We start from the raw sequence: 25,660 nt of genomic DNA, 5'->3' as shown, positions 1-25,660 counted from the left end.
CCCGGATTTTATAACATGCACACGGCTGCCCGCGCATGTTATAAAATCGGGCATAGATTTGTGCGTGCACACGCGTAGGTATTAAAATCCGGCCCTTAGATTATGAAATGCTGACAGCTGATTTGTCTATTGCTTGTTATCATATATAAGGAGTGAATTTCTTCCGCGCCACTCAGAGCTCTCATATTCTGTCCATGCACGATCAGATAATAAATAAGGACGTTGCTTATTACATTCTGTCTCAATGGTGATTACAGATTTTTCTTTTACAAACTTTTAAATTGATACAGACAGAAGTGTGCAAAACCAGGCCAAGGGGCCTCCCAGGCAAATCCCATGATTTTTTTTCCTTGAAAGGATATTCCACCCTTTTTTTTGTTTTGCGGAGGCTGCTTTTATTAAGTCAGTGGAATCATGATTGAGCCCATATGTCTGCCAAACAACAACATTATCGTTCCTGTTGTTGGGCTTGTGTGGTTCATTGCCTACTCAGCACACTATAAATGTCCCCAGCAGAGACCAGAATGGATGGGGTTGTTAGAGACGATGTTTCAGCTCTTGCCGTATCGGAAACACAGAGAGTTGACAGTAAGATTTAACAAAAATGCAATAAAGCTAAGAAAAAAAGAAGGAACGGAGGTACCAATGACAGAGGCAGAGAAAGAAGAAAACAGGATGTCCTGAAATCTGATCGTCAGAGTGATACAGAGAGGAAAGATTGGCTTTTAATTTCATCTTCCAGAGTTAGAGAGAGATCGAACCAAAGAACAGAAAAAAAAAAAAGGACAACCCAAGATAGAATGAAGAAATATTTTAGTTGCTTTGCACAGTAAGGATAGCACATGTTTAGGCCGATGCAATACCGTGTGTCAGGCTAGCGCACAGGTTGATCCGCGTCCATAACCGCTGATACAATAAGGGGATCGGCGTGTCCAAACCAGGGCGTAGCTAATGGTGCTCATCACATGTAAATACCATGTTGATGAGGTTATTAGCTATTAAACCCCCCCCCCCCCCGTGCAAAATAAATAAATAAATAGCCGTGCACCCAGCACGCACATTTTAAACCTCAAAAAATTAACGCCAACCCCGGAATTGGCGTTAAGTTTTGAGGAGCCCTAAAAGTAGAACAGAAAAGCAGAAAATACTGCTTTTCTGTGGTTCCTCCAACTTCATAATCGTGGCAATATTAAGTCGTAGGAACCACAGCAGTCAGGTTAGGGAAACGGACACTCAGCACAGCCACTGCCACTTCTCCTGGGTGCCCAAAGCCAAGGAAGCGCTATGGACGCACAATTTCCTTTTAGCGCAGCGGCTCATTTGCCCACTGCATCACTTGCCGGGGAGAAGTAGATGGGCGCACTCAGATATTGCATCAGCCCGGTTATTGTTACCTTGGCAAACTGGTCGGTTGCTCTCCGTTCCTGGTTCCACCACCTTCTGACCCATCTTAGGGGCTCCCTGCTCTGGAAATGAGTATGGAAAGCTTCGATTGTGAACAGCCTGCCTCTAATTGCACCCCTCCCCCTGCCACACCCCAGGGCAGTTCTTCTTTAAAAATTAGTTAGACTTAAAAACGGGTACATGGCACTCTTCCTATGCACTTCCTGCTTTGGAGAATGACTGATGGGGAAAGGGGGTAAAACAGCTCATGCACAATGTCAATGCATGTACGCTGCCTACTCCCCCAACCCAAACCCACCTCCAGGGACATCCCTCTTGAATCCAGCTCTGACGGTGTACCCTGATGAAAGCCTGAGCGTGCCAAGGCTAACAGCTCCCAGCCAGGCCACACACAGCAGATACTATTTTCTTATAGGTGAATAAAATAGGTGTAGTGGGCCTGCGCTATGGCTAGAGGCAGAGCCATCGGCAGAGACTAAGACAGGGGCACAGACTGAGCTGTCCGAGGTAGTGTGTGATGGTAGACCAGGCACAGCTGCCCCTCAAACTGTCTAGCCATGGCTTTGGGGCCAGAAGCCAAACATCTGTCATGGCCATCCTGAAAACAAAGGAAAGGATGAAATCCGACAGACTCAACAGCTGTCAGGATTGCTGCATGCGTTGCATGGTAAGTGCTAGGCACAGTCTCAGATCATGAGATGAAAGTCTGATTTCACATTTCCCCTTTAGACAGAAGATGTAGGCTAGCGGTTACTGTTCTGGGCTACGACACAGAAGTTATTTTTAAGATACAACTTTAACGCTCCCTTCTGCTGCCAACTTTCTGACCTTGGGCGATTCACTTTTTCTCTTTGTGCCACTGGAAACCAATTGAAAATAAGCTGTGGGTCGTCATCTGACGTCCCTGGCAAAACTTCCTGGAGCAGCCCCATTCTGAGAAAATTACAGAATCAGCTTCCTCTCCCTTTGATAAATACGAAGCTGAACTTTGGTTGAAGATGGGATGGGCTGCTGCACCGATCGTTGCTCTGTTTGAGTATCCATGCAGACTGCTCAAACTCCAGCATGGCTAGTGTCCCTGTTGAAGGGCTCTTTACCCTAGCTAGATCACAGGTCTGGATTACCTTTTGCTGTCATGAGATAACAGAATTCACAAAGAACTGAAATAAGCACTGAGCATCTTTAATTGCAAAGAAGAGAGGGATAAAGTAGCCATGCTTCGGACAATGCTGTCTTTTTCTTTGATGTGCTCATTCCGGTTTGACCTGAGGAAGGGAATGATAGCTCCTGAAATCTATCTAGTCAAGGAATGTATTAAGTTAATCCAATCAAAAGGTATCACGTAATATAATTTATTTTTCTGTATGTTGACCTATATTTCCATGCAAAGACATGAGAGGAAAGCCATAAATCAACCCGGGTTTATGTCATTGTAACAGAAAATAAATTAGGTAGATTAAATGGGCCTTATGGGCCGTATCTGTCATCATATTGTCTAGTTCTATGTTAGTCTGCTTCTGCTTTACTTTTTCTCATTCCAAGTCATTTTACTTCTTTTTATCTTGCAAGGACCAGAGTGCACTGGATGGGGGTTAGAAAGCAAGGAATAGAATAAAAATGAGGTGTGGCGCTGTCCCCAGCCTTTCATCGCATCCTCTGGCGTTCAGTGACCTCAGGACTGTATAAATTATACAGTACAATAAAACCCAAAGCGAAATATCAATCTGCATTAATCACTCACTAAATACAAATCTGTGAAGGAATAAAAAAGGAACTTGTACAAAATGAAAGAGATGCAAATAATGGAAAAGAAGTTGACTTAGATCAATAGATCGGGTTTGAAAAGAAAAGATAAAAAGGCCAATTTATTTGTCCCAGAAAAGAAATGCTGCCCTGTAATAATCTCTAAAATAGCAGGATGGAGCTGGTAAAGAAGGACCAAGAATGTGAAGGCTAAAAATGCACCAATTAAGCCTGAAGGTAAACGAGACTGGGAAGACAAAACTATGTAATGGTATTAGAACTGCGAGCGAGCTTCTGCAGAGACGTGCAACACAGGAGGTCAGCGCAGGAGAATGGGCTGAAGTTGGGAAATGAAGAGGATGATAAAATAGCTTAGGAATAAAGATAATATATACCCCCTCTGTGTGAGAGCGTGCCGTGAAAGCTGCTGACACTAACTGCCTGGCCCCTAATCCTGAATTATTTCAAGATATTGTATATCCCTACGCCCTGAGCACTAGCTGCTGTTCTTCCTTTTTTCTGTGCCAAATGACCTTGACTCCAGACAGACCTTAGTCTGCAGGCATATCGTAAAGTTTAAAGTTGGGTTTTCTTGGACTTCAGCGTCTTTATCCATGCTTTCATAAAAATTTCCATAGATTACAGTGCTGAACTTAGAACAGATATGCTGGGATACGAAGGCCCATTGGACTGGATGAAATTTTACAACACAGAGCATTAATATGGTCAATTTAAAACTACAAAATCTCTCCAAATACAGCAGACTCTGACACCTGTAGGAATATCAAGTGAAATTACATCCTATCCAATCTGCTGACTTGCTAGCAAAACATGTTTTGTAATATTTTCTTGACCTTTTCTTGACCAGTTGGTGGTTGCCTTTGTGGACAACTCTCTCTAGTGCGCATTGCTGAAGGTCGGTGAAGTTTTTGTATTCAGTAGCCCTTAAACTGAAACACGTTTTCTGAGTCATCCACTGTAGCTTTTGTTTTGCAGTACTATGGTGAAGTGCCGGAAAACAGAATGGATGCTGTGGTTGCTAATCTGACAGTGTTGGATCGAGACCAGCCGCACTCGCCCAACTGGAATGCCATGTACAAGATAATCAGTGGAGATGCATCCGGCCATTTTACCGTTAAGACAGATCCAGTCACCAACAATGGCTTGGTCACTGTGGTAAAGGTTGGTATCTGATTTTCACTTCCCCCATCCCTTCTCCAACCTCCCTTGTTGCTTTCTTCATATCCTCATGGGAGCTCCAAACTTCATGTATGTTCTTTATTAGAATCTATTAAAATATAAACCCTCCAGTGTTTAATTATGATCCATAAATTCTGTGGCATTTTTATAAAAGTGAAGGCTATAATTTTCTAAGTATTTATGGGCAGGAGGTAAAACGTCAGGACACTCACAGGTACTTAACAATGTTCTGGACCATTTTGGTCTTTATCTGCTATCCTTAACTATGTTATAGGGAGGATGACTTTCAAACAGGTGTGGGTGTCGTGGCATGTAATGCATCTGGTTTTACCATAGTATTTTATAACCCACGCGTATGATATATATGCATTTTATAAAATACAGGTAACTCTACCCTGCACCATATGCACGAATGTAGGCTTACACGCAAATACATGCAGTGCATTGAAACCACGTATATCAATGCATTGAACCAGCGCACTTTTCCTACCTATTTTAAAAACATGCGCGCAGATATTTTACATGTAAAGTAAAGTAGGATTAACGCGTGTAAGTCAGACAATTTTAAAACATGCATGGAAATGAAATTAACTACTTTACCAATTAGTCCACCAGTGGTCATTGAGACCTTCCTGATTCTTCAGCCTGAATCCCAACCCAGTCAGAACTACTCAGTACACAATTTTGATATCACTTATGCCAGATAATTAGCAGGTGTAAAAATGTGTGAGTAAATTGGAAAATGCATGTGTGTGAGCGTCCTATACACGCAAGTGGTGACCCACTCTGGAGCCTCTAGACCACTCGTTTTCAGATGCATGTATGTGCGCACGAAGGTGAAAATACGCGCATGTTTTTAATTTTTATAAGATGCGGAGAGCGCGAGTAGAGGCTGCTTATGTACACATACGCAATTTGTACCTGCAGAATGTTTTGAAAATTCATCTTTAAGCTTTTAAAGGTGAATTTAGAGATCGTCTCGCTAAAGAGCCAGTTGATACAGTATATTAGTATTTTCAGAAGGCGTTTGACAAAGCTCCTCACGAGAGACCCCTCAGGAAATTAAAAAGTCATGGGATAGGAGGCGGTGTCCTATTGTGGACTGGTTACTTGTTAAAAGATGAAAAGAGAGTAGGACTAAATGGTAAATTCTCCCAAAGGAGAAGGGTCAGCAGTGAAGTGTCCCTGGCATCCGTAATAGGACCTGTGCTGTTTAACATATTCATTAATGATCTGAACAAGAGAGCAACGAGAGTGGCTTGATCATAATTGTGGAGGACACAAAATTATTCAAAGTTGTTAAAACAGCAGCAGATTATGAGGAATTGCAGGACTTGGCAAGAGACTGGGCAGCTGAATGGCAGATGAGATTTAATGTGGATAAGAATAAAGCGATACACATAGGGAAAATAATCCCAATTACAGTTACACCATACTGGGTCCTGTATTAGAAATTATCCCCCAATAAAAGGAGCTTGGAGTGTTTGTGAACAATATTTTCAAATCCTCAGCTCAGTGTGTGGGGGTGGCGGTCAAAAAAAAAAACAAATACAATGATAGGTGGTATTGGGAGAGGAATGAGGTGTTACGATCCTGCCCGCGAGGTGCGCGGGCAGGCCCTCACCTTCACGCGGCTAGTCGAGACGCCGACGCCGCGGTCTCTCCGCGGTGTCCGGGCTCCTCCCCGGCTGCCTTCTCCTCCGTGCAGCGGGGCCAACCCACCGCGAGCTCTCCCTCGCAGCCGGGAACCCCGCTGTCCTTCCGGGCTCTCCCCGATGTGCCTCTGCCTTCCCGGGGTCCTCAGCCGGCAGGGAGGGCGTCCCTGCCGGTGCCCATGCTACAGTCCGGGTCCTCGCCCGGCAGGGAGGCCGTCCCTGCCGGTGCCTGCAGCCTACTCAGTCTCTACAGCCCTGCAGCCAGCCTTACCTTCTCTCCTGCTTCTGACTTCGTGGCTGGAAGCCGCTCCAGCAGCCTGCCACTTCTCCAGCTTCAGGGCAGGGCTGCCCCCATGTTTGCCTGGCTTCCATGGGTCCTCCACGTGGCTGAGGACGCCACCAGCTTCCAGCACCAGCTCTCCAGCTTCCTTAGGCGCGGGCGCGCGCCTCTCTGCTCCTCTTCAAGGGTCAGCCAGGTGTGGCCCCCTGCTGACCCCTCCCTGGGCATTGACCACCTCAGCGCTACTAAAGGGCTCAGCGTTCAGTCTGTCTTTGCCTTCGCAAGGAGTTGGTCACTCCTGAGATCCTCGTTCCAGGAGCTGCCTTGTATTCCAGCCTTCTGCAAGGTCCAGTGTTCCATGTTCTCTGTCGGAGCTTCTTGTTCAGTTGTTCCAGTCCTGATGTTTCCAGTTGTTCCAGTCCTGATGCTTCCAGTTGTTCCAGTCCTGATGTTTGCTTGTTTCTGTTCCTGCCTTGAGGTCTGATTACTGATCCGGTATCCATGGTCCAGCCCGGATTATACAAGCCTTGTACCTTGATCCTGAAACTCGCCTGAAAGCTAAGTACCTTGCTCTTGAATCTCTTGAAAGCTAGCACCTTGATCCTGTGTCTTCCAATGTCCTGGTACCTCGCGGCAAGCCACGTCGTGGTCCGTGACCAGCCCTCGGGGCGGGCTGATTAGGGCCATCCGTGATGCAAGCCATGTACCTCGTTCCTAAGTCTCCGAGAAGTCCTTGTTCCTGACCCTGTTACCTGCTTTGGCTGCCGGTGCGCAGCAATCCTGCCTTGGCTGCCGGTGTGCAGCAACCAGCTTCTTCCCTGTTACCTTGATGTCGGTGCCAGATCCAGTTCCTGATCCAGTCCCATATGTTCTGCCCTTTGTCTTCGTCTGGCTCCTGAGCCTTCTGGCCTGTTGGGCCCTGGAGTGGCCAACAGGTGGGATTCGTCCCTGTGCTTTGGAGCTTCCCTTCCTGCCAGCCGACGGGGCTTAGGATGTCAGTATCCCAGCATCGGAGTTCGCTTCGCCTGGATCTCTCCTGCATTCTCCTGTTCTCAGCGTGGTCCGTGACCTGCCCTCCAAGGCAGTGTTGGGGACGCGTGGGACAGGGTGGCCCTTGACTCAGTCCCAGGAGTGGTCTGAGCGGGGTGCCCTGAGGGACAGTGCCCATGTCTTCCTTCAGCCCTTGTTCCTGAGTCTACATCTGCACCTTCAGTACCTCGCTTCTGAATTTACCTCTGCATCTACAGTACCTCGCTTCTGAATCTACCTCTGCACTCCCAGTACCTTGCTTCTGAGTCTACGTTAGCACGCCCAGTATCTTGTCTCTGAGTCTACGACAGCACTTCCAGTACCTTGCTTCTGAGTCTACGTCAGCACGTCCAGTACCCTGCTTCTGAGTCTCGTCTGAATCTATGTTCCAGTCTTCGCTGTCCTGGCCTCCGTCCGGCCTGCCGCTTCGTGCCGTATCCTGCGGCAGGTCCGAAAGGGCTGGGAACGGTCGGAAGACTGTTCACAAGACCAACATTGCGTTGTTGGGTCTCCCGAAGCGTGCAGGTCCGGAGGAGGGCCTGTCGCCTGGTCATCACTGCAGTCTTGCTTCCGTCCTACCCATGCTCGGGCATGCCACGTCTCCCGCGGCCCTCTTCGGAATCCTCTGGGGTCGAGCCGCGTCCCAAGGACACACCTCTCTCAGGAAGTGGGATCGCTCTCCGAGCGCTCCGCAACATGAGGAATAAAATACAATATCATCACGTCCTTACCTTCAGTAGTGCATGCAGTTCTAGTCAACCCTTGTCAAAAAAAGACATAGCAGAACTGGAAATGGTACAGAGGAAAGAAACAGAAATACTAAAGGGGATGGCTCCCTTATTAAGAAAAGAACAGGTTAGTTTCTCTTCAGTTTGGAGAAAAAAGACAATGGGAATATTAAAGAGGTTTATAAATTTATGAGTGACGTGAAATGGGTAAATAAAGGAAGGTCATTTACCCTTTCAAATAATATTAAAACAAGGACAGACTCATGAAACTAACAACCAGCAGATTTAAAATAAAGCATAGAAAGTATTTTTCACTCAGCGCACTATCAAGCTGTGGAATCAGTTGCCACCGGACATGGTCAAGGCATTAACGGCGCAGGGTTTAAAAAAAGGTTTGAACAAGTTCCTGGAGGAAAAGTCCAAAAAAGGTTATTAGCCAGATAGAATTGGGAAAGCGGTCGCGTAACCCTGCAGGTGAGCAACAAGAAATAAATCTACATTTTGGAATCTTCCTGGTGCCTGTGACCTGAACTGGCCACTGTTGGAGAGAGAGGACCTTGGTTTGACCTCAGCATGTCATTTCTTATGTAGTCCCAGTGATCTGGAGACATCTGGTAACTCCCCCCCCCAAGGATCTGAGGTTTTTCTTGGCCTGGGAGATTGAAGACCTGTCACTCTTCATGCTTCATCCAGTGAATCAGTCACCGCCTCCCGCCATGAGAGAGTGAGGAAAGCATGAGAGAAGTTGTTGTAGTCCCTGGGTACAGGTCCTACAGGTGTTAAATGTACTGCAGAGCAGTGGGAGCTAAAACCAATTGCACTGCTAAACAGAAAAGTTTGGTTTTTTTAAATGTGTGATCTTCCTAGCTGGAAATTGTAAAGCTTAGAAAAACAACCGTAGGACCAAAAAAAAAGAGAGAGAGATTAAGAATGTTTTTGATGCTGAGAAATCAAAGTTATCCTCATCCCAGAACATGAAAACTATAAAATGCAAGTGAAACATCATTGGCCAGTAGGGTTGTTTGGACATGTTAGTGCATCCTTTAACTTTATATCACTTTCATCCAATTCAGTCTGTTTGTAAGGCCTAACTTTACACCCACCAAGTACAAATGAGGTAGGGCTCTGTTCTTCCCTTCTTTTTTTTTGTTTCAAATCTTTTTTATTGAGTTTTTGACATAGTGCTAAAGAGATGAGACTAAGGGCGGTGGATCTGCCCACCCTCAGACACTGACAGAAAAGTAGTTCCATACACACACAAACAAACAGCTAATAACCAGCTGAAAATAGAACCCTAGCCCCAAAATATATCCCCCGCAAAACCCCAAACACAACCAAGTATGTCAGTGGTGATCAAGAAAGAAATAAGTCACGCATTACACCAGCCAGTAAAAACAGGTATCTATCACTGAAGAACATTTACGTAAATAAAAACTCTGAATTCTGTGAGGCAAGGTTTGCAAATGTAAATCCCATATTTTAAGAAAAGATTTACGCTTGCTAGATCAATTTTTTCAATATGGTATTCCATGGCACACAGACAAAGTAAAGCTATCTTCAACTGAGTAAGCGTAGGTGCTGTGGACAAAAACCAATTATGCAGAATAACCTTTTTTGCTAAGGGAAGTATTTTACGTACCCAAAGTTTAAGATAGCTGTTGGCAAACACAATATCATGTAAATCATCAACCAAAAAAAGTCGAGCTTCGAAAGGGAGAATAACCCCCATTACCTCCTGAATATATCGTCGGACAGTGCTCCAGAATTTCTTTATGCTGGGACAATTCCAGAACAGGTTTCCCAGAGTGCCCGTCAGAAAAGCATTTAAGACATGCATCAGATTGTGTTATTTTGCTTTTTAACAGCTCTCACAGGTGAGATGTAAGCTCGCATCAAAAATTTATACTGAATCTCACGAAGGCCTATATTGGTGGTAATTGAGCAGGCCCTGGCAATAAATTTGGCATAAACAACACTAGAAAGAGTAACCCCTAATTCTTGAGACCAACCCTCTATTATAGTATCATAGATTATAGGTGGTGACTTCTGCATCAGTTTTTGATAAAAATCTGACACTTCTGAGTGAAATGCCTGAGCCAGAGCCTGTGAATCTATAGCCATCTTATAATGCCGAATTTGGAGATATGTGAAAAATTGTTTATTGTCTAATTCACAAGTGGTCTGTAATTGTTGAAAGGAGGAAATTGTTGCATCTTCACTTAAGAGATGCGCTAAAATCCATATCCCCTTGACTGCCCATTGTCTAAAGATTGGGTTGTGGATCCCTGGAGCAAACTCTCTGTTGCCCTTTATGAGGAGATAATGAGAGATCCTCCAATTTAGGTCAAATTTAGAACAAAACCATTTCCAAGTTAACCAAATTGGTAAAATGATAGAACTTTCCTTCACCTGTAGTGGGAAGAACCCTTTAATGATATACAGTATAAAACATAAGTCCCACTGTGCTACTAATTCCTTTTCAATATCTAAAGGAGTATAAAATGTCGAACCCATCAACCAATCCCCTAAATGGCGTAGGCTGCATGCCATATTATAGAAACGCAGGTTGGCGAGGCTTAAACCCCCATGTTTCCACTTCTTCATCAGTTTATGGAGAACAACCCTAGGTTTTTTCTCACGCCAAAGACATTTACCTATTAACTTCTCCACATTCATCACGTCCCACTTTGTAAGACATAAAGGTATAGTTTGAAAAAGATAGAGCTACTTTGGCATCGATATCATTTGAAAGAGGGCAATTCTACCAGAAAGAGATAGAAGGTAGTCCATCCAAGCCTATAGCCTTTGCCTAGTATCTTCAAGGAGCAGCCGATAATTGGTTTGTTTTAATTTAGTGGGATCACGATGTAAACAGATCCCCAGATATTTAAAAGAATCACCAGCCCAATGCATTGGAAAGTTAGTACCACACATATTTATCACTGTATCCTGCATAGGCAGAGCCTCAGACTTGTCTAAATTTAGTTTCAAACCTGCCAGGGCCCTGTAATCAGAAAACTCTTGAAGGAGCAAAGGTAGAGAGACTTTGACTCAGTGGCGTAGCCACGGGTGGGCCTGGGTGGGCAGGTGCCCACCCAACTTAGACCCAGGCCCACCCAACTGGCACCGGAACTGCAAGGCTGTCGCGGGATCCCATCCCCGCGACAGCGAACAAGAGAACCCACGCCTCGCGCGCCATCACCGCACACGTGGGGAAGCGCAGCTGCGCCGTATGGCCAACCGGTCTTCCTGTTGAGGGGGGGAGCGGAAGCGCCGCGAGCAGCTTCCGCTTCCTCCCCCCAAAGCAGGAAGATCAGCTGCCTCTCCTGCTGCCACCCGTTCTGCTATCTTCGGACCAAACGGCCCGCCGAACTTTCTGTTTGGGGGAGCGGAAGCGCCGCGCACAGCTTCCGCTTTCTCCCCCAAAGCAGGAAGATCAGCTGCCTCTCCTGCTGCCACCGGCCTCCTGCTATCTTCGGGCGTCGGGCCGTACTGCCCGCCGATCTTCCTGCTTGGGGGAGGAAGCGGACGTTGTGCGCTGCGCTTCCGCTTCCCTTCCCCCCCCCCCGACAGGAGGTTCGGCGGGCCATAGGGCCCGACGCCCGAAGATAGCAGGAGGCCGGTGGCAGCAGGAGAGGCAGCTGATCTTCCTGCTCTGGGGGAGAAAGTGGAAGCTGTGCACGTGCTTGAATGTGTATGTGTGGATGAGAATGGGAGTGTGTGTGGGTGAAAACTGGAGCCTGGGTGTGTATGTGGGTGAGAATGGAAGCTTGAATATGTGGGTGAATGGGAGCTCGAATGTGTGAATGTGTGGTTGAGAATGGGAGCCTGGGTTTGTGGGTGGGTGAGAATGGGAGCTTGAATGTGTGTATATATGGGTGAGAATGAGAGCCTGGGTTTGTGTGGGTGGGTGAGAATGGAAGCTTGAATATGTGGATAAGAATGGGTGCTTGAATGTGTGTATGTGTGGGTGAGAATAGTACCTTAAATGTGTATATGTATGGATGAGAATGGGAGCTTGAATATGTGTGGGTGAGACTGGGAGTCTGGGTTTATGTGTGTAGGTGAGAATGGGTGCCTGGATGTGCGTCTGTGTGTGCATAAGAATATAAGCCTGGGGAGGGGTGAGAAAGTGAGAACTTGAATGTGAGCTTGGGGGGGGGGGGGGGGGGAGAGCATATGAGAGTGACAGTTTGAGTGTGTGAGAGGGAGTCTGTGAGAGAAAGCGTGTATGTATGTATGTGTGTGTGTGTGTGTGTGTGTGTGTGGAAGGGAAGAAGACAGTAATAGAAGAAAGACACTGAAAAGGAATTAGGAAATGAGCTATAAGGGAAAAAATGGGAAAAAGAGACCAGGACCAACTGATTAGAAAAATACAAAGATCAGACAACAAAGGTAAAAATATATATCTATATTTTGAGATGTTAGCAATTTAAATATAAGCAACACAACCGCTCTCTCAAAATTTATGGACAGGTAGGAGCCGTGTATAAAATCGTAATAATAAGAAGGCTAAAGTACCACAAATCACCGTGAATTATGTTTGTATCATTAAGTAAACCTCATACTTAGGCGTAGATGTGAATGCTATGCTGCATAATTTGGCATTATTTATCAGTAAAAAAACAACTAGTAGACCTGCATGCCTACAGCCCACCCATGTTAACCTTGTGCCCACCCAAAAAATCAATTCTGGCTACGCCACTGCTTTGACTCACTAATGTGTAAAAGTATGTCATCAGCAAAAGCTGCCAACTTAAATGAGAGACCCCTCTCATCAGCCAAATATATTCCATGAATAGACGCATCCTCTCTAATCTTTTGAAGCAGTGGTTCCAAAGATACAAGGAAAAGGAGGGGCGATAGGGGCAACCTTGCCTAGTACCTCTAGCCAGTGGAAACCTCTCAGACTGAGTGCCAAAACTGACACAACTGGATTATTGTATAAAGTCTCAACAACCCGCAAGAAATATCCCCCAAACCCCATTTTCTTTAGCACTTTGAACATAAAAAGCCAATTGACACAATCGAATGCCTTTTCTGCATCAAGGCTCAGGAGCATTAACAGAATGCACCTCCATTTATTAAGCTCCATAGATGCTACCACCTGCTGAACATTAAATATAGAGTGCCTCCCTTTTATAAACCCGACTTGGTCCTGCCCTATTAGCCCTGGAAGAATCTTTGCCATCCTATCCGCAAAGATGTTAGTCAAGAGCTCAGTGCTGAAGTTTAAAATGGAAATAGGTCTATAGGCACTAGGAAGTAAGAGATCTCTCCCTGCTTTTGGTAAGACTGTTATTAAGGCTTTATTGGATGAAAGGGGAATACCACCAGCCGCAATCAACACATCGTAAGCAGCACGCAGAGGATGCAGCAGCTTATCACTCAGTAGTTTCTAAAACTCAGCAGTAAAGCCATCTGGGCCCGGGGCTTTTAACAATTTAGAGTGATGGATTCCGCATTGAATTTCTTGAATATGTATTGGGGTATTCAAGAGCTATATTTGACTCTCAGTTAATTGGGGCAGATCTACAGAATTTAAATAGTGTATTATGGCTGGCCCATCAACTTCATCTATGGTATACAAAGAATGATAGAAAGTAAGAAAGATATTGGCAATATCTTTATTAGAACTAACCACCCAACCTGTGGAATCTTTCATAGTAGGTATACAATTCTGTTTTTTCCAGGGTTTTACCAACTGAGCGAGAAATTTGCCAGGTTTGATGTAATAGTTCATTTAACAATACTTGAATCATAAGATAATTATCTTTATTAGCTCGGGAGGGATGAGCAGCATAAGCTTGATGAGCAGCCTTAAGCCTTTTCTCTAGTCGAAAGATTTCATTGGACATTAGGTTTTTTTTGTGCACTTGCGCAAGAAATTATCTCAACCCATAAAACAACCTTAGCCATTTCCCAGAAAAGGATAGGGGACTCTTGGTGTTCCTTATTACTTTCCACATAATCCTCCCATTTTTTCTGTAAGAAATCTCAGAAGCGAGGATCTGTGTACAGATATTTGAGAAACCTCCACAGGCTTTTTGAATTAATAGGTCTGAAACCTTCCATATCCACCCATAATAACGCATGATCTGAAAACTGCAAATGGACAAATTTCAGTCCTAAGCACAGAGCCAAAGTCTTCCCTTCTCATCAGAATATAGTCTAGCCTCGAGCAAGACCCATGTGTACGAGATATATGTGTGTACTCTCACATGAGGGTGGAGCAACCGCCAAGCATCCGCCAAATCAAGTCCTTGGCAAAGATATGTTATACCCTTAACCGATTTGGACTCACCCCGCAAAGCAAGAGGAGAGGAGCGATCTAACATTGGGTCATGAACGTAGTTAGTCACCCCCAACAATTAAAGGACCAGATGTAAAATCTGCCAATAAACGAAGTAATTTGACACAAAAAGAGTGTTCATACACATTGGGGGCGTACATATTGCAAATCGCTATAGGTTTGCCATATAGCGATCCAGAAACCAATAAGAACCTCCCCTCTGGATCTTCAATAAATTTAGATAGTTGAAAAGGAATACTATGGCCTATCAAAATAGCAACCCCCGCTTTTTTTTGTGCCCGACTGGGATAAGAAGACCTGATCTATCCACTGTTTACAAAACTTTTGATGCTCTGTTTTCGTTGAGCTTCTTGAATTAAAGCTATGTGGATATTTTGCCTCTTCATTGCCTGCAATATTTTATGTCATTTAAATACAGAACTAATCCCGGAAACATTCCAGGTTGCCAACAAATAGGTGCTGAGATCATCGAAACATAGAGTTACAACCATGGGAAAAAAATGTGATTTACAGGACCAGGCCCCCCAGCCTAGACCCTGGTCCATAATTACCAAAGAAAATAAATCATTGGCTCCTGCGCAGAAGGCAATCACCAGATATGAAACAAGAATATTCTGCCGTTCACCCCTACCCAACCCCCATTGTCCCAAACCTCCCCAACCCCTAACATCGAACTCCCATCCCCTTCCAATTCCCCCCTCCCCCCAATAAAACCAAAGCCAAGAACAACATAGATCTATATAAATGCCAGCTATAGGCAAATCAGGACCATGAGCGTGTGTGGGGACCCCACCCCCTTCTAGCAAACATTTGGATCATATAGAAGAAAAGAGAAAGAGGGAGAAAAAAATACACAAGACAGCTGAAACAGGCTGCATGATAAAATAGCAAAACAAACTGAAAGTGCAGTAGACTCAATTTGCCATCATGTCCAACTTTAAATCCAGATGCAACTGAGATGACCGGGAGAGCAGAGGCCCATTATTATCCTCAAACTCCGTTGAAGCAGAGAAATTTAAGGGGGACTCTGCAAAGCATTTTCACTCGCCAGGTAAATCCAGGTTATCTAGAAAGGCTTCAGCCTCAGAAACAATGACAAAAACAATGGCAAAAATCATCGATCTGTTAGCACGCAGGATCCTTAGTTTCGTGGGATATAAAAATGCAAAGGGCATCTTCAGATTAACAAGGCGTGCACAAATGGGGGAGAACAGCTTCCTCTGTGCCGAGACGCCTGCAGAAAAATCTTGAAATATTAATATAGAAGCACCTTCATAAACAATAGCTCTGTGTTTCCGGTAAGCCATTAAAATCTCCTGCTTTTGGGCATAGGCCAAACATTTCGCTAGTACTGAATGTGGCCTGTTTTTATTCGGTTCTCGAGCACCTAAATGGTGTGCCCGTTCCACACGGATTTTGCCAAGATGATCCGACGATGGTAAAGCTTGTGGCAACCATTGCGCGATAATGCGGGCTATGTCCTTCTCTTTTATAGTCTCGGGATAGCTACTAATCTCAAGTTATTACGGCTGGAGCAATTCTCCAGATCCTTTAGCTTTTCGGGCTGTTTATCCGCTAATTTTTTTCAGAGCACTCAGCTCATTTTCCAAAATGACCATGCGGTTGTCTACAGCAGAAACATTAGATTCCAGCATAGGTAAGCCTTTTCCCCGTCTCGGTTAGCAAGACGTAAGCTTCATTGAAGCAAGAATCTTTTTTTTTTTTTAATTTATCCTCCAGCGTGAGGGCCACAGCGTTCACCACCTCGGCTGGGTTGAAATCCGATGTGGTCGGGGAGGCCGGGCCACTGCTGCCATTTTGCAGTTACCAGCCCACATGCGTTCCTTATCTTTCCGTATTAGTTTGGACATAAAGACGCCTCAAGGCTCACCACAAGAGTTATAAATAGAGCACTGCTGCACTCACCTGCTGAGAAATAGCCGACTACAGGAGTGAAAAGGTCACAAGTAAGAGATTAATCAGCAAAAGAGAGGATGGGGACCCGGAGCGAGTCAAAATCACCGCTTCCCCTCACATCGCACCACGTGACCTCTTCCCTTGTCTTACCCGCAGAACTGAGGGTGATAATGTAAGGCGGCCAAGGAGAGACCGGGCTAATCCCAATCCCATGGTATCCCAAGGCAACTATTGATTTGTAGTTCCGGTTATTCTAGTAACCAGGTCTCCAGGTCCATAGATGAAGAGAGGATAAAACCAGGACTGGATCAGCCTGTTCATTTTGGCATGGAGCCATCTGGCCACCTTGAGATAATTCTATGGACAGGTAAAACATATCTGGTAAACGTACTTTTCTGTCCTGTTTCATATGATATAAATTCAAAGGTAATTATATTTAAAACGTTTTGGAAGATCCATCTCTTTAGCCATTCGCATAGTTATAAATCAAAGAATATGAAGGGCTTTGCTGTGTTCCTCATGAAACTCTCATGGAAGATATCATAGTGACAAAGAGCATGATTACAGCATTAAAACGCTGAAGGGTGGACTCTAGGAAAGAGATTTTATAAGCAGGGGGTTGTGGTCTAGGGATGTGCCTTTGTATTTTATTTTGGTTTTTAGTGCACACTAAATACAAATGAGAATTATACAAAACCAAATAGAAAAAGAACCTAAACAAATACAAAACCCCAAATTTTCCAGCTGCACACCCGCAATAAAAGGAGAACAGCTTTTACGCCAAACACCCGTAGCAGCAAAGTTGTGTTGCGCTGTTGTTTTTAAGGGCTTTCTTGCTGTAATGGTTCGTTGTCCTGTCCCACAGATGCCCCTCTGTTGTTGACACGGCATGCACAAGCTCAAAGGAACACAAGCTGAAACCTGTCTCTTTCTCTATTGCAAGGTGCACTTAAATCCACTAAAATGAGAATTTCCTGCCAAATGAATGTCTCACCCTATCATGGCTAACCAGTACATCAGAGGGTATCACTCCTGGGGGAAGTAAGAAGGGGGCTTAGTATCAAACAAACTTTCTACTCGCGGTGGCCTCAGATGCTCAGATCCATTTCTGTTTTGAATTCAGTCCCTGTTGGCTGAGAAAATTCAGAGTTGGAAATCAGTCCTCACTCATAGAAGCAGTGCCAGAGGAAATGAATACACTTTTCTAAATTAATAAATTAGGAGGGGAAAAGCGTCATTAATGAGCAGAGGAATGTGATCCTGCATAACTCAGTCATCCTTGGTGATATATGATCTGCAGCTCCACTCCTAATAATTACCAGCCAGTGCTAAGGAATTATTAATATCTGGTACTTCAGTCACACTGGGCCAGCTAAGGGATTGCTCCTTCTGAGCACTGAAGGCCTGTGGTACCCCTGGGGCAGGATACTTTTGGAGCTAAGGCTGTATAAACTTCAGTCACAGGCCTCCCAATTACTGCAGTTCTGGGGGCCTTGGGGAGAGAATTTGGGATCTTGTCCCAAAGATTATGGGCATTTGAAAGGTTATCCAGACACAAATATTGTATTCCTACAGTCTATTAACATGTTAGGAAATGAGTCCTAGATTGCAGCAGACTATATCACTTACTGTGAGGTAAAATCTATTTAATCTATTGAAGGATGAATCTGTGATTCCTGTAGACTCCTTGGATTCTATTGGGAGACAAAATCTGTTATTCCAATAAAGTCTTATCTAACCTGTTGACAGATGAATCCTTTATTTTTGCTGACTCAATATAGCTCACAAGAAGATAAATTACCCGTCCCTGGAGGCTCTGTTTAACCTATTGGAAGATTAATTCCTTTTTCCTGATGATTTTGCCTTTCTACCTGGGACCAGGGCAGTCTCATTATGTTGGCTCTTAACCCAATTTAATCATCATAGTCAGTGAAACACAAAACTTACTTTTAAGACCTGACAACCAAAGCTTTCTTAACAAATGACTCCATCCAAGAAGTTACAAATTTAAGTACTTTTCAATTGGATAGATTCTTATCAACTGGTTTTGTTGATCTGCTTAGTGGGTGCCCAGTGACCTCATTGTCAAGACTTGCTTGTCATATCTCTGTTGACTCTTTGTTTGTTTCAGCCAGTAGACTATGAGATGAACAAGGCCTTTATGCTGACGGTCATGGTGACGAACCAAGCTCCACTAGCCAGTGGTATTCAGATGTCCTTACTGTCAACAGCCAGCATCACCATCTCGGTCATGGACCTCAACGAAGCCCCGTATTTCCCAAACAGACATGACCCCATCAAGCACTACGAAGGGGAACCTGTGGGCAAAGTCCTGACGACATTTTCTGCCATGGACCCTGACCGCTTCATGCAGCAGGCTCTCAGGTAGGGCGGATTTGGGATCACAAATCAAACATAGAAAAGATACTCTACATTACTGGGAAAAGCAGTTCAGGTGGGGCCGTCTCGGTGGTGCAGGGTGTCTTGCTGTACACTCTCATGTGGTAGGTCTTCCACTCCCTGGATCGGCTGGAACTGGGGATGCCGTGTTTACTCCTAGAGGGGGAGAAGTCAAGGTCATGGCTGGGTGCAGGAGCCATGATGGCAGGGCTCTGGAAGGAACTTGATGCATATTTAAAAGTAAGTTGGGAGGAGATGTGAAAGAGATGAAACCTTCTTGGGTAGTTGTGAATCTGCTGCTCCTGGCAGCAGATTCCAGCCCTGGAAACTCAGAGAAGCCGGAGGAAGCCATCTTTATGCTAATAGATTGTTGCCTCAAGCAATAAAACATTTTATTGACGTAGCTAGGATTATAGATGAAACAAAAAATTCTATCATTTGTCTGTTTAATGGTATGAATGCAGTGAATGCTGCAAAAAGCTTTTTCAGATATGCTTGTTGTACCTTAGGCCCTATCTCATAGGTATCACAGATAGTCCTGAGAGGTAACTATATGTCCCATTCTGCTTCATCTTGTAAAAACGCCAGGACAGTTATTTTACCTAATGTAATCATTAATTTAAGGATGCCCCTTGCCCTGAAGGAGTGGTGCACAGCCGTGAAGTCAGGAACCTTAATGTATTCATTTACTTCCTGACACCTTGGAGATTGAAAGTTCTCACACAGAACGGAACAGAAAGGAATGCGGCGACTCTAGCATTCAGGATAAGGAAGTGTCTTTTTAATTTGGACCTGACTAGGGGCAGTGAGATTGCTTCTTGGATATCTGCTGGTGGGTTTTGTTCCAGAGGTCAAAGGCGAGAAGGCAAAAGGATGAAAACATGAAATGAGACATGCAAAACAGACTGCATGATTGAGAGCAGTGATGAATGAGAACAGAGAGGCAGGGGAGAAGCCAAACCCTGAATATATTGGTTGGCAAGAACCAAGAGTTTCAATATAGCAGCTTTCCAGTCCGCCTACCCCAACAATGTGCAGTGGCTTGGTAGCACTCTCTGGCACAGTGCCCTGCAGTCTGAGACACTTCGTACCATATTTCCCGACCCTGCCACCCCAGGAAAAGGAATTTGACTGATGGAATTGCACCGCCCTGCTTGATAAAATACAGTGCTGCCTGATGAAGACCATCATACTGTCCCGAGGGCGATAAGTATGCAAATATACATGTAAGAGCAATAAATCCCCCATCCCAGAGACTTAATGCTTCCTTATTCTACTGAGGAGCTACAATTGTATCAGGGCCCTCGCTGCTTCACTTACAATCAGAATCTGAAATGCAAGATTGTCCAGGGCATGAAGAAATAAGGATCAACCAGCAAGCTGTAGATAAGACCTTTTTATTGGACTAACTCAGTACGTCTGTGAATAGCTGAAGTTTCTGCATGGTTGAAAACTGCTTTAGATGATTTTCTTGGGAAGGCGGTATAGCAATACTTTAAATAAATTGATAAAAATAAAAAGGTCTCACCTGCAACTTGTTGATTGACCTTTCAACTAACACAGAATCACTTTACTTTGCTCAAGTCATAAAGAGAAAAGTGGAAGAGTCAAACAACAATTGATTTAGTGTTTCAGTCAATGCCTCCAGCTTCTGCTGGCTGTGTCGACACAAGTAGCCATGGATTGCTGGTTACAGCAGAAGACTTTTTCTGCCTGGCTCAGAGTCATATTTCTCAGAGAAAGCGATGAAACTGCACTTACCCAGTGGGTATAGTAATATAAAGAGCGTAATTTTCACAGGGACTTCTACAGGTAAAGTCCAATATGCACATAGAATTATGCACCTACAGACTGTATATGCATATTTTTACATACACGAGGGAGATCTTCCGGGGGTGGAGTCTTGCTAGGGTTTGAGAAATACGTGCACATTTTTTGATTTTAAAAAGTTATGGCCAGATTTTAAACACCCCCCCCCTCCCCCCCCGCGCGTAAAAAACGGTTAAGCGTGTGACTGGGCCTTGCACATGCTGCGCGCATTTTAGAAGAGGGGCCACGCGGGTAACCCCTGTTACACGCACAAGAGCCAGGCCTCTATCAAGGGGTGGTCCAGGGGGCGGGGTGGGGCGGAGCTGGAGGCTGCTGGTACAGCAGCCATTTGCTGCTGTGCTGGGGGATCACGTGCCAGCAGCCTGCAAAAACAAGAAACCAACTAAAAGGTAGGGCCTTCAAATAGGTCGGGGAAGCGAGGAGAAGAGGGAGGGAGGGAGGAAGGAAAGTTTCCTCCCAGTCCGCATCTTAATTGGAGCGGACTGGGGGAGACCTGATCTCATCGCTGTGCGTAATGGGCCAGATATTCATACCTACGCGTGGGCATAGATTTGTGTGCGAAACCCGTCATGCACAAATCTACGCCCGATTTTATAACATGCGCGCGCAACCGCGCACATGTTATAAAATCCAGGGTCAGCGTGCGCAAGGGGGTGCACAATTGTGCAACTTGCGCATGCCGAGCCACGCAGCCTTCCTCCGTTCCCTCCGAGGCCATTCTGAAATCGGAGCCGCCTCGGAGGGAACTTTCCTTCCGCCACCTCCCCCTTCCTTCCCCTACTTAACTCGCCCTCCAGCCCTACCTAAACGCCCCCCTTACCTTTAACTTATAAGTTGCGCCTGCCTCCGGGCAGGCATAGGTTGTGCGCGTCGGCCGATGGCCGGCTCGCAATCCTGGGCACAGCGGCAAATGGCCGCCATGCCTGGAGGCTCCAGCCCATCCCCGCCCCCTTTTCAAGCCCTGGGATATATGCTCATCCCGGGGCTTGCGCACATCGCCGGGCCTATGCAAAATAGGCTCGGCGTGCACAGGAGGGTTTTAAAAGGGTTACACGGGTAACCCTTTTAAAATCTGCCCCAATCTGAGCAAAGCTCCCTCCCCCTTCGCGCGCAGGCCCGGATTTTATAACATGCACGCCCTGCACACGCATGTTATAAAATTGCGCGTGCCAGGTAGCGCTCACATGGAGGCACATGCATATTTTTTTAAAATCTACCCTTAAGTGTGTAAATCCTCTCAGCAAAGCTATATGCATCAACAAGTAGGTGTAACTGTGTGTGCATACTTTTCCTGGGATATTGTTCAAAACAGATTTGTGTGCATAATCCACTTTGAAAATTGGTGCACGACATTGCAAAATGACCTCCACTATGTACAGTCAGTCCTGAGCAGAGACCAGTTAAAGCTCACTTGTCGTCCAGCATCTTGCAATCATTAGATAATTCAGACAGTTAAGTCAGGGACAGGGCTGTCTGGCACAGAAAGTGATTGTATTGACTCATGGCTGTTCCCCATTGCACAGTGGTAAGTAACAAAACCTTTAAAAAGAGACTGTCGTAGCTAAGTAAGCAAATGTTTCTTGTTATTCCAGACTGAAATGCTGAGCTTGGAAGAGTCTGGGTGTTACTTTGTTCTCTGAACCCTGATATAGAAATATTTGAAACTGTTGACATTAATCAAATGCTACTATCTTCTAATTATTTAGAAGATAATAGCAGTGCATGCTTTGGAGGAATGTATCTTTGAAGGATACTAATGAAACAGAAGAGTTTAGCATCCCAACAGAGAGGTTCTAATAAAACCAAAAGTAGTCCATGTGCCTATAAGTAAAGAATCACCTAAGCTAAAGAATTCCAAATTATCCCTGACAACTGAAAAGCAGGTTGTAATACAAACAAAAAACACATAAGAACATAAGAAGAACATAAGAACATGCCATACTGGGTCAGACCAAGGGTCCATCAAGCCCAGCATCCTGTTTCCAACAGAGGCCATAAGAACCTGGCAAGTACCCAAAAACTAAGTCTATCCCATGTTACCATTGCTAATGGCAGTGGCTATTCTCTAAGTCAACTTAATAGCAGGTAATGGACTTCTCCTCCAAGAACTTATCCAATCCTTTTTTAAACACAGCTATACTAACTGCAGTAACCACATCCTCTGGCAACAAATTCCAGAGTTTAATTGTGCATTGAGTAAAAAAGAACTTTCTCCGATTAGTTTTAAATGTGCCACATGCTAACTTCATGGAGTGCCCCCTAGTCTTTCTATTATCCAAAAGAGTAAATAACCGATTCACATCTACCCGTTCTAGACCTCTCATGATTTTAAACACCTCTATCATATCCCCTCTCAGCCGTCTCTTCTCCAAGCTGAAAAGTCCTAATCTCTTTAGTCTTTCCTCATAGGGGAGCTGTTCCATTCTCCTTATCATTTTGGTAGCCCTTCTCTGTACCTTCTCCATCGCAATTATATCTTTTTTGAGATGCGGCGACCAGAATTATACACAGTATTTGGCATACAGACATTTGAAATGTCTGTATGCCAATGCCAGAAGTCTAAGAAGCAAGATGGGAGAGTTTATTTTATTTATTTATTTATTTAAAGTTTTTTTATATACCGATATTCGTTTGCACATCATATCGGTTTACAGAGAACAGGTGTAACAATGTGAGAGAGAGTTAGAGTGTATAGTAGTGAATGATGAGATAGACACAATTGGCATCTCAGAGATTTGGTGGAAGGAGGATAACCAGTGGGACAGTGCTAAATTGGGGTACAAATTCAACTGCAATGATAGGGAGGATCAACTTGGTAGGGGTGTAGCACTTTATGTCTGGGAGGGTATAGAGTCCAACAGGATAAAGATCATACAAGAGACTAAATGCTCAGTAGAATCTATATGAGTAGAAATGCTATGAGTGTTGGGTAAGAGTATAGTGATAGGAGTATACTACCATCCACTTTGACAAAATGGTCAGACAGATGATTAAAATTCTAAGAGGAATCAGGAAGCTAACCAATTTGGCAGAGCAGTAATAATGGGAGATTTCAATTACCAGAGACTACAGATTTCAATTACCCCAATATTGACTGGATAAATGTAACATCAGGACATACTAGAGACAAAGTTCCTGGATGGAATAAATCAGGGGTCCCCAACCACCAGTCCGCGGACCAGGACCGGGCCGTTGGGGTTTTTTTGCCGGTCCGCAGCACCGCTCTCCCCGACTGCCGTTCATTGGCTGCCGCTGCTGCAGGGAGGCAGGGCGAGGCTGGAGACCTGCCTCCTCCAACCCCAAAAGGGAGGAGGCACAACCTGAAAAGCCAATTAGCACATCGCGGCTGAGCGGTGAACTACTGCTGTGCTGTGTGCCGGATACACACAGCAAGAAGATCAGCAGGGCCGTGGTGGAGCTCATGTCACCATGGTCCAAAGAAAACAGTCGCTTCTAAACATGCAGGTGCTCCTCTTCCTTCCTGCCCGCGTGGCCCCGGAAGAAAAATGTTGCCGGAGCCGCATGGGCAGGAAGGAGGAGGAGCATCAACCGCGTGCAGAAGAGGAGCAGCGCGGCCCGAGAAGACCAGGGCCGCTGCAGAGCCCATCCTGCAGCGGCCCGTGAAGAGGAGGCCCAGAGGTGAGAGAGAGGCTGAGGGTTTGTAGAGTGTGTATGTGTGCTAGTATGAGATGAGTTGAGAGACTGTGTGTGGGAGTGAAGACCTGAATGTTTGAAGGGACAGCATGTGAGAGCCTCTGTGTGTGTGAGAGAGATAGCATGTGACAGTGAGAGCCTGTGCTTGAGCAAGACAGCATGTGGAAGTGAGAGAGAGCCTGTGTGTGTGAGAGTCAGACAGCATGTGCCAGTGAGAGACTGTGTGTATGAATGATTGTATGAGAGAGAGCATGTGACAGTGAGAGCCTGTGCTTGAGCAAGACAGCATGTGGGAGTGAGAGAGAGCCTGTGTGTGTGAGACTCAGACAGCATGTGCCAGTGAGAGACTGTGTATGAATGATTGTATGAGAGAGAGCATGTGAGAGTGAGAGCCTGAGTGTGTGTGTATGAGAGAGAGAGAGAAAGCATGTGAGAATGAGAACCTGACTGTGTGTTTGAGGGAAGAAGACAGATGGCGAGAAAAGAAATAGAAAAAAAGGCAATATAAAAGGAATTGGCAAAAAAAAAAAAAATGGAAGGTGGGGGAAAAAAGCCTGTGACCAACCGATTAGAAAACTAAGATCAGACAGCAGATGTAAAAAAAAAAATAAATTACTTTTTACTGATTGGCACATGTAATCTTTGGGAATGTGCAAGAGTAGCACTTTCTCTATGCAGATCTCACAATGTATTAGATCAGCATGGAGGAACCAGAAGCCCACGGGGCCTGCACAGAGGAGGCAGCAGAATGGGCTTCAGTGCCAGTAGCAGCAATCAGCACCTCCCCAATAGCCATGCGGCAGCAGTGACAGTGGCAGCAGAGGAATGAGAGAGGCTCTGAGGTTGTGAGGGAGCCAGTGAGAGTGAGAGCATGAGTGTGTATGAGAAAATCCAGGGGAGTAACAGTGTGTGGGGGGGGTGTGGAGGGGGAGAGAGTGTCTTAGAGCCTGAGCGTGTGTCAGTGTCTGTGAGAGCGAGAAGTTATGGTAGGTATAAGAGCATGAATGTGTATGTATGTGACAGTGTATGTGTGAGAGAGAATGGACATGTGAGTATGTGTGAGAAAGAGAGGATAACCTCCTAATCCTCGACAATATCAGGAAGACTGGAATTCAAGAGCTCCCACATATGGACAGCAGGGGCTTTTTAAAATCCTTATTAGTTTTATTTATTGGGTGTTATTTGATATATGTGCTGTTTTGAAATATTTTATTGGTGTTTGGGAAATTGTAAAAAATGTATATGATTTTAATTAATAGAAATTCTATTTATCAGTAGTTTTAAAATATTCTTTTATTAGTATAGTTTTACTATTATAACTGATGCTTTATGTTTCTTGATTTTATTTGCTTTATGAGGAATGGTGGTTCTGTTTTTCCATTGTTAATACACAGAGTCTGGCTTCTTGGGGTTTCCATTTCAGTTTTTTCTAATTTGTGCTCCTTTATTTTGTATTCTGTATTTGGTGAGGGTCTGTCTCTGCTCTGTGTGTGTGGCCATGATGTAG

General features: G+C 44.9%; 1 protein-coding gene and 1 long non-coding RNA gene across 3 annotated transcripts in view; one reads left to right on the top strand and one right to left on the bottom strand.

Moving 5' to 3' along the window:
• The window catches only part of CDH4 (cadherin 4), a 1,019,548-nt gene that overhangs the window by 957,575 nt on the left and 36,313 nt on the right, over nt 1-25,660 (top strand). For both annotated transcript variants that reach the window (XM_029611832.1, XM_029611831.1), the window contains exons 9-10: nt 4,144-4,329; nt 18,401-18,654. In XM_029611832.1, the coding sequence (XP_029467692.1) occupies nt 4,144-4,329; nt 18,401-18,654 (440 nt within the window). The remainder of the gene's footprint in view (nt 1-4,143; nt 4,330-18,400; nt 18,655-25,660) is intronic.
• The window catches only part of LOC115096760, a 61,179-nt gene that overhangs the window by 9,525 nt on the left and 25,994 nt on the right, over nt 1-25,660 (bottom strand). The gene's annotated exons all lie outside the window — the stretch shown is intronic.

The sequence above is a fragment of the Rhinatrema bivittatum genome, chromosome 8 (genome assembly GCF_901001135.1).
Source record: "Rhinatrema bivittatum chromosome 8, aRhiBiv1.1, whole genome shotgun sequence".
Classification (NCBI taxonomy): Eukaryota; Metazoa; Chordata; class Amphibia; order Gymnophiona; family Rhinatrematidae; genus Rhinatrema; species Rhinatrema bivittatum.
Note: the sequence above shows the minus strand (reverse complement) of the source record. Positions and strands in the feature narration are given on the sequence as shown.